Source organism: Brassica oleracea, chromosome C7 (assembly GCF_000695525.1).
Source record: "Brassica oleracea var. oleracea cultivar TO1000 chromosome C7, BOL, whole genome shotgun sequence".
In the NCBI taxonomy this organism is placed as follows: domain Eukaryota; kingdom Viridiplantae; phylum Streptophyta; class Magnoliopsida; order Brassicales; family Brassicaceae; genus Brassica; species Brassica oleracea.
The window spans coordinates 25,584,221-25,593,002 of NC_027754.1; the positions used below are offsets into that span (position 1 = coordinate 25,584,221).

Genomic DNA, 8,782 nt, shown 5'->3' on the forward strand with positions numbered 1-8,782 from the left:
CTATAAATTAATAATGTTGGGACTATACCAAAACTATAATTTTTTTTATTAATTTATAGAGATATTAATTTTTCGATATACTAATTGAACCAAAAAATCAATTTGGGATTATAAAATTATATTGTTTTATAGAAATTTTTAGTATATATTAATTTATCGAGTATTAATTTATAGAGGTTCTACCGTAATTTCATTGATATAGCGTTGGTAATTTACAGACTTAGCAACATAATTTCTTACTCGTCTTTCGTTGTTTATTTGTTGCTATAAACCATCATTATGCGTCTAATTACTTGGTTGTTATTGTACAAGGAATATACACCGATTTATTTTTCCTCGCTATTTGTTGGTAATGTGAAGAACTGACATTGGCCATAAAATAAAAATTTAGATTTTTCAATAATAAGATCTAATATTAAAAACGTGTAATATTAGGTCTTGCTATTTGTTGTACAAGAACTGACTCAACTGAATAATAAAGATTTCATAATATCTTCTATCATATTTATTTGATTTTAAACTATTAAAATAAATTAAAAACCACATTAGCCATATAATAAAAATTTAGATTTTTCTGTATACGTTATATTTTAAATTTTTTAAAATTACTGTAAATTACTGAAACTGTTAAAAGTCTCACATTCAAATTTTGTGATCCATGGTTTAAAATTTTTGTTATGACAAAATATAAATAATTACAAAATCATGTAAGTAGAAAGTCTCATTTAATAATTATTAATATTAAGATATATAATATATATATATATATATATATATATGTATATATAGTTTTAAATTAAATTATATACCATATAATACATAAATATTTTAATTTTCAAAATTTACTTTGAAATATTTTTTTTTGATAAAAGCTTTGAACGAACATTGACAACTTAATTTTTTTAAAAAATTAGAAATTACTAAAAATATATCCCACAATGAAAATTTTGTTATCAGTAGTTTAAAGTTTTTGTTATAAACGATACAAATGATCAAAAAACCATATGAGTAGAAAGCATATCATTTAATGATATTCATATTAAAAATATACTATATATGTTAATATCATTTAAATTTAATTATATATATCCTATCAAATAGGAAAAAATATTAATAAAATTTATTTATATGTTCGCACCAATTTAGTTATATATGTAATAATTACTGACTTTTTAATTATTCAATATACAGTATAATTTTTATTTCATAATACGTAAAAATATATAATACATAAAATAATATATATGTATATATATATAATGTTTATCCCCAATGGTGGAGTTAGGAAAATGTTTTAGGAGGATCAGTTTTGAAGTTAATATAAATTAGGGGTCATTTAGCTAAAATTTACAATAATTATGTAGATTTTAAAGAACTATACAAGTAAAAAAATAATACTAATTAATAAATGCACCTAGGTCAATTGATCCGCTTGCCAATACATTGGCTCTGTCACTGTTATTTCATTTCCGTATAACTCGCAGATCTTGTATTTATTATTTCCTCACCGCCTATTCAATATTGTTTTCAATTAGTGTAAAGCCACCGCATGAATAGTCATCCCATATAATTGTTTAATACAAAATACTTTATTTATTATTACAAGTTCACATGATACACACGTAAAGTACGACGATGTCATGATTTATACAATCGTTGAAACAATAATTTATTTTTATTTTTCAAATCAACTATTTTATTTCACATTTGATAAAATACAAATATATAAAGACCCATTTTAAGACCTTGACCTTGAGTGTTGAGCCGTCAAGGACAAACAAATTATGATCATGCTCCCAAGAAAGCTGCAACATTTGGATCAGTACGGAATGGAAGAGTTGTTCGAGCCCCTAAACCTCTGCAGCAACAAGCAGCCTACAAAACGCAAACATACTTCACAATCCAAACAAAAACACGTAACACTAGAGTTGTGAAATTCGCGTCATGACAAAACAAAGAGCTTGTACAATTGTTTGCCAACTTGAACTTCAGAAGAATTTGCATCAAGACGAAACACAGAAGAAGCAAACTTACTACTCGAGATGCAAATGTCAGCGTTTCTTCTAAAGTCATGTCTGTGCACAAACCTATGAGAATATTAGATGAACAAAAAGTGTGAAACGACGGACCAAAATGTAAGGAAGAACAAGACTGAAAATAGAACTCGATCGGTTAGATTCGGTTTAATGCATTTGGCATAACACTTAGTTTATTATTACCATAGAGCAAACCTCCAGTGAACGCATCTCCTGCCCCTGTTGTGTCCATAAGCTCCGATGAAGGTATTTTCTCAGCTGTTACGATATACAATCTCCCTGTAACATTTCCTTTCAGTCTAGTAACCATCTGAAAATGGCAAGAGAAATATAAAGATTTTTTATTTTTTGAAAAGGAAATATAAATTAGATATTTTCATAAAAATATATAAGTGAAACTTGCGATAAATATGCATCTCAAATTGTTATTTACCGATGAATTGCAGACCGGTAAAACACTTGTAAAGTCTGTGCTTTGCTTCAGAGACTCGTGTAGTTCATCGATGTCTGTTTCTTCTGATTCTGGAACCTCTGAAGTTATTTGGAAAAGAAAGGAAATGTCTTAATTAATTTTAATAATTAGAAATGGCAAACACAAGAAGTAATCGTGTAATTTTGCAAATAAGGAAATCGACAAGAACTCACCATTGGGACATCTCTCGAGCATCACACAACCGTCTTCCCCCAAAGTCATGATTACAAACTTTAGCTTCGGTAGTCTAATGAGCATAGAGAGAAGCGCACTAGGGGATGATGGTGACCCAGTCCAATCCTGTTTTACTCAACATTAAACAAGTCACATCTTTTAGGATTATATGCTGATTCAAGAGCATATGCACCAACTCGTTATATAAACTAATAACTTGCAAGAGTTTCAGATGTCATAAAGAGTAGATGACACATTGCAAGGTTCTTTTCAGCTCTCATAAGTTAAAGATTCCATACACTGTATTCAGCTTTTCAGAAACTTTCTATACTGTATATAACTACAGTAACAAATGTATGGTACCAAGTACCAACATTCAATATAATACGAGATCTCATAATCTTCCAAACTGAAACCACATAATCTAATATTAGTTTTCTCCCAAGTTTAACTTCATCTTGTGAAATTTGGGTTTTGCTTTGTGTTCTTTTCCATTTGAACTAACCACACATGATCCGTTAAGCCATCTGATCCATAGTTTTAGAAAAATGTTCTGAGAACTCTCTAACCTGAGGGAAGTGAGTAGAGCAAACGGCATAATCAGCTAAGTCAAGGAGCTTATCTAGTCCCTCCCGTCTTTTCTCTGCGTTGATTAAGATGGATACATTCTTGCTATGTGCCTGCATAAGAATTACAAATCTTCTTAGAAACAATCATCCGTAATTACTATATATATAAATGCCTGAATGAGCAGAGAGCATTTATTCACCTTTTGCGCAAGAAGCAATTCGGTTTCTCGAGACCTCCCAGTTACATGTATAACTCTCACCCTATCAAGCACATCTGAAAGGAGGGATTCTGTAAGGTCATCTGGGAGCAAAGGAGGATATCCTGGTGTGAAAACGCACGTGCGAGTATTCCTACATGTTTGGTTATAACTTATAAGAACAGTATCAAACGCATTATTAGTTTACCTAATGCGCTTCTTTGGACATATTATACTTGCATGATTAGAAAAACAAAAACTTTAAATTAATAACAGCACATAGATACAACATGACAAAAGACTGTTTGTTTACCCACGTTTGGTTATCTACAATGACGTAATTAAAATGTGAAACTCCATCTTTAGCTGTCTGAGAAGGAAAAAAAAATATAGGATTGTTGTTTTATCTACGTTGACTGATATACAGTATATATGTATATTGTATCACTTATCAAACTTTAGTGATGTTACCACACAAAAGGAAGTATCGACGCCGCTAGATTCTAGTTCCTCTAGCATCCATCTCCCTTGAGAATCATCAGCAACCTAAAACCATATTTCCAATTTTATTTTGATGAAATTTTATGTTTATATAACATAAACTCTATAAATTAATACCTAATAAACTAATAAATACGATAAATTATGCTCTTTTTCAACAACAAAATATGATAAATTATAAATTATTTCAGTTCCAAATTAGACCAATGTAAAATATGACAATAATATCTTTTTAAAAATTATGTTAAATATAAAATCTCATTAAAATTATATGTAATAATGATTATATAGATTTTTTGGTCATCGACTATATATAGTTTTATATAAACATAAAAGACATTTTATAATATATTTTTCTTCCAAATGAATTTCATCGTTTTTGAAATATTTTGGTGTTATTTTGTCGTTTTACATATACAGTATATATATATATATATATACTACCATATGTATTCAAATTATATAAGTTATCAAGGAATATATTTAAAATAAATGAAATATAAATCTATAAAATTTAATAAATATATGATATCATGAAATAAAATATTTTTTAATAAAAGAATTTTTAAATAATCTGTTTGCAAATTAATTACTCTATAAATTAATAATATCATAGTTTCTACTTTATTAATGTATAGCTTTTTTAGTTTAGTTGTTTTGGTGAACAATGTTGTAAAGACATTTCCCTCTCCGCTCCATTTTTCACTCCAAAATAGAGTAAAATGGAGTACATAGTAAAAATGCTCCAACCCTATAGAATTTTCCACTCCATAATGGAGTAAAATATGAGTCTACTCCATAAATGGAGTACCTCTATTTTTGTTTGTTCATTACTCCATTATGAAATGAGAAATAAAATAAAATTAAAACATTTTTAATCCATATTCTATTTTATTCTATTTTAGAAAAAAAATAGAGTTTTACACTAGAGATGTTCTAAAGGAAAGAGCACAAATCCCCAAATCACATCAACAAAGGTGTTTTCTCTTCGAGTTCTAGTTGTGATAACATTTGCATTGGTAATCTTTTTTTTTAAAGTTTTTCAATACAAAATTAGATTAATTTTTAATTATGAAAATATGAACACAAATTGCTGATTTTTTTGGGTTCAAGTCTCTTAAATTTTTAAATATCCAGTGATAAAATGTTAATATAATTTGTATTCCCGTTAACAAATTTTAATATTAGCATAATTTATGTTGAGAAACTTGAATAAGAACATCTCCAACAAACCTAGGCATGAGCATATTTCTCGGATCCGAAGATCCGAACCGGTAATTACCCGAAAAATCGGGTTTGGATCGGATTCGGATGTAGGAAAATACCTGGTTGGATAAGGTTTAAAATTTGGTCGGGTACCGGGTCAGATACATGTAATATCCGGGATCTGTACGGGTACCCGAAAGACATGAATTAAACCTTAATTAAGATAACCCTAGTAATCTATTATGCTTGTTTTCATTTTGGAGATTAAACTTTGCTTTGGTTAAATTAAAATGGTTATGTTATTTTATTGTATTGTAATTTTAGTTATCTTGTTTATGTTTTTCGGATATTTAGAATATCTTTGGTTCTTTTGGATTATATTCGGTTCTATCGGGTTAAATGGTTTAGTATATACAAAGAACCGGACCGAATCCGTTAATTTTTTGGTTAGTTCGGATGTAATCGGATCTGAACCGGATCCGACAGGTACCGAACTGTATCCGAACCAGAATTTTAAATTATCCGATCGGTACCAATTTCTCTAGTTTCGAAATATCCGAAATCCGAAAAATCCGACCCGGATCCGAACCGGTTATCCGTATGCCCATGCCTAAACAAACCATTATCTATTTTAATTTGAGGCTTTTTTTTCTTTCCATATATCTTCATTTCTTAAAATTTTATGTTTAGATATTGCATTTCAAATTTGAAATTGCATTTTCACCTTTTAAAACACTATTTATGATTTCTTCTGGTCCAGATAATTTGTATATGAGAAGCATATGTTTAATATATTTTATCATATTTAGTACTTACACTTATTTTTCTCATTAATTTTAATTAAAATATTTTATAAAAAATAAAAATATAATATAATATTAATAATATTGACTACTAGATTTAAAATATAACTTCTTTTAAATCTATTGGGGCAATAAAAGTATCTCTAAATCTGGATCACCGTTGGGGCAATAAAAGTATCTCTAATATCACTACATATTTTACTCCAAATTGAAATAATGAACAAAAAAATAAAATATTACTTTATTGATAGAGTAATGCTTTATTTTTTATTTAATACTCTATTTTCCACTCTATTTTCAAATAAAATATAGAGTGGGGTTAGAATATCTCCATTTTTCGAATAAAATATATAGTAGGGTTAGAGATGCTCTGACGTCCTTTTTTTATCACAAACATTCATTCAATAAACAAAAGTTCCCTACACAAGGAAGACGATATTACACAATGCTGATTTCCGTAACGATTCAACAGAAGCGTTGAAGTTCCTAGAGATAAAAGATAAACGAGAAAGATTCAAAATGATGTGATAGAATATTGCTGGAGACAGGGCCGGCTCAACACTGTTAAGGGCCATAGGGCAAAAAAAAAAATTTTACCCTCTAAAATTTATATGCAGATAATGTTTAAAATATTTTTAAAATTTAATCAGTAATATTTTGTAAGAAAATAAAACTATATACACATTAAATAATTTTGATTTTTTTCAATTTTATTTATTATATTTATAATTTTTTATATATAAAAATATAGATTTATAAAAAAAATTGAACCCTTAATTATTATTATACGAGGACAGAGACGGGTCCGGGACGGTCGCACCGAGGACACAGACGGGTCCGGGACGGTCGCACCGCTTATCCCCTAATGAGCCGGCCCTGGCTGGAGATTGCTGCAACATCCCTCTAAATTTTCGTTCTAAGGGTGGTTCCTCTTAAAACTGGAAATGATTGTTGGAGATGCTTTAGAAACTAATACTTAATCTTCTTCCAGATCAGCCATCAATACTCTTATTTAAATAATAACACTTGGTTCAACAAGAACTAAGTCAAACAGTAAAGTCAAAATTGTACTAACCTTAGCTAAGATCCTAGAAGCCAAACCCAAACGAGCAGCGCATGTCAAAGTATTCCCAGTGTTTCCACCTCCTTGAACCTGTATATTATTCAGAAAATGTCAGCGAAAACTTTCGAAACAAATAAAGTCAACGAAGCATTAAGAGCATCATTGTAAATAGAAAGGACCTTGAAGCTCGTGCATCGGATCTTTTGGTCGGGAACTGGGAAAGACGGTACAGTAACTAAGTAATCCAAACAAAGTTGACCACAACCAAGCTGCCATTGTAGCGAAACTAATCATTATCACCAAGTCACAAGAAGCATGAGAATAAAAAAAAAAGATACGCACGACGATCGGGTGACCCGGAACTACTTTATTGGAGCGAGATGTCATGTCTGAGTTCCGCCCTTGCGTTAATACCAAGTAGGAGAGCAGAAGATAGAGATGGGACTAATATACTGAAGCCGAAGTCCATAGTGTAACCCGCACCGAAGTATCGGTTTTGGATCGGTAGCGGACCCAAAGAAAATACCGATTGGACTTTAAAGCCCACAAATTTCGGCTATGGTCCGGTCCGGTTTCAAACCGAGATCAAGACAAGGTAACCGAAACATACCGAGCATTTATATATTTCTCTTACATATACATACATTCATTTATACCGATGCAGAAAACTCATCGGTCTCTTCTCTTTCATGCGTGAGGCGAGCGGCGTGAGGCGAGCGGCGTGAGGCGTGATTCACGAACCCTAGTTCCAAAAAAAAACTCTTCGGTTACTGATCATCGTCATTAAGAATCTCAAACTGGCCTATATAAATGTCTTACCGTCTCCATCTTCTTCTTCTTCACACGAGCAATCGAGAATCCAATCAGAGGTTATTTTTTTCTGTTTCTTCAGTTCTTCTTTGTGTTCTTATTTTTTTTTTAAGTTGAATTGAATAGGTTATGTCGTTATGATTTAAATGGAATCGGTTATGATCAGGGGTTTGCATGTTAATTTTTTTTTCAGATGGACTCAACATCATCATTTGGCCGAGACAAAGATGATGCTGGAAACATTCAAGCTCCCAATACTACCCAGACAAGGAAAGAGTCAGAGAGAGCTAGTGGAGCGACAAGCAAAGTGAAGCGTATTCTCCCTCCAAGATCCGACGTTTGGCAGCACTACACAAGGACTACAGAAGACCGAAGAGTTTTTACACCTGAGATGTAGTGCCCATATAATTAATCTGATAGTTAAGGATGGAATGGCTGAAATAGATCACAATGTCGTTGCTATCCGCAATGCTGTCTCCTATGTTAGATCGCATGCTAACAGGTTGAGCTCTTTTGAGTTGAAAGTTGACTCTGGTAAGATCACAAGGGGGAGTCTACCGTTGGATGTCAAGACAAGGTGGAATTCTACCTACCTAATGTTGTCAACAGCTCTGAAGTTCAAGGTGGCTTTCAGTAAGATGGAAGTAGAAGACAAGCTGTACAATGATCATTTTAGCGAGTTGGAAAATGGAGAAAAAAAGGTAGGACCTCCTCAGCTAAGGGATTGGAATGCTATTGAGAAGCTGTGTCGATTTCTGGTCATCTTCTACAATTCGACACTGGTGGTCTCGGCCTCAACTTCACTCAATTCCTATAGGTGCTACGGTGAGATTGTAACCATTGCGACTAATCTGATAGGTCTCTCCACAAGCTCTGATTCTGAAATGAAGTCTAAAGCCACAGAGATGCTGAAGAAGTTTGAAAAGTATTGAAATGGCATGAAGAATATTA

General features: G+C 31.3%; 1 protein-coding gene and 1 long non-coding RNA gene across 3 annotated transcripts; one reads left to right on the forward strand and one right to left on the reverse strand.

Moving 5' to 3' along the window:
• Positions 1 to 1,594: 1,594 nt before the first annotated feature.
• LOC106302273 (ketohexokinase) lies at positions 1,595 to 7,433 on the reverse strand. The gene is made up of 12 exons (XM_013738819.1): positions 7,364 to 7,433; positions 7,201 to 7,290; positions 7,034 to 7,111; positions 3,920 to 3,994; positions 3,766 to 3,818; positions 3,452 to 3,602; positions 3,252 to 3,362; positions 2,682 to 2,808; positions 2,470 to 2,567; positions 2,220 to 2,346; positions 2,035 to 2,087; positions 1,595 to 1,875 (listed from the first exon to the last, which is right to left on the reverse strand). Exons 1-12 carry the CDS (start codon positions 7,406 to 7,408, stop codon positions 1,789 to 1,791), a joined length of 1,095 nt encoding a protein of 364 aa, XP_013594273.1. The 5' UTR covers positions 7,409 to 7,433; the 3' UTR covers positions 1,595 to 1,788.
• A 40-nt stretch (positions 7,434 to 7,473) lies between these two features.
• Positions 7,474 to 8,197, forward strand: LOC106304026. 2 transcript variants are annotated; one of them, XR_001262608.1, is made up of 3 exons: positions 7,474 to 7,616; positions 7,686 to 7,890; positions 8,025 to 8,197. It is a non-coding gene; the product is annotated as an uncharacterized LOC106304026 (long non-coding RNA). The 2 variants fall into 2 exon arrangements; XR_001262609.1 differs by having other exon boundaries at positions 7,720 to 7,890.
• Positions 8,198 to 8,782: the final 585 nt, after the last annotated feature.

Coding starts and splice junctions, on each gene's coding strand:
- LOC106302273 (XM_013738819.1), bottom strand. CDS start 7,408: ATGACATCTCGCTCCAATAAAGTAGTTCCGGGTCACCCGATCGTC. Junction 3,995..7,033: donor CTTCTAGGATCTTAGCTAAG/GTTAGTACAATT, acceptor ATATGGTTTTAG/GTTGCTGATGATTCTCAAGG. Junction 2,088..2,219: donor CACTGGAGGTTTGCTCTATG/GTAATAATAAAC, acceptor ATATTCTCATAG/GTTTGTGCACAGACATGACT.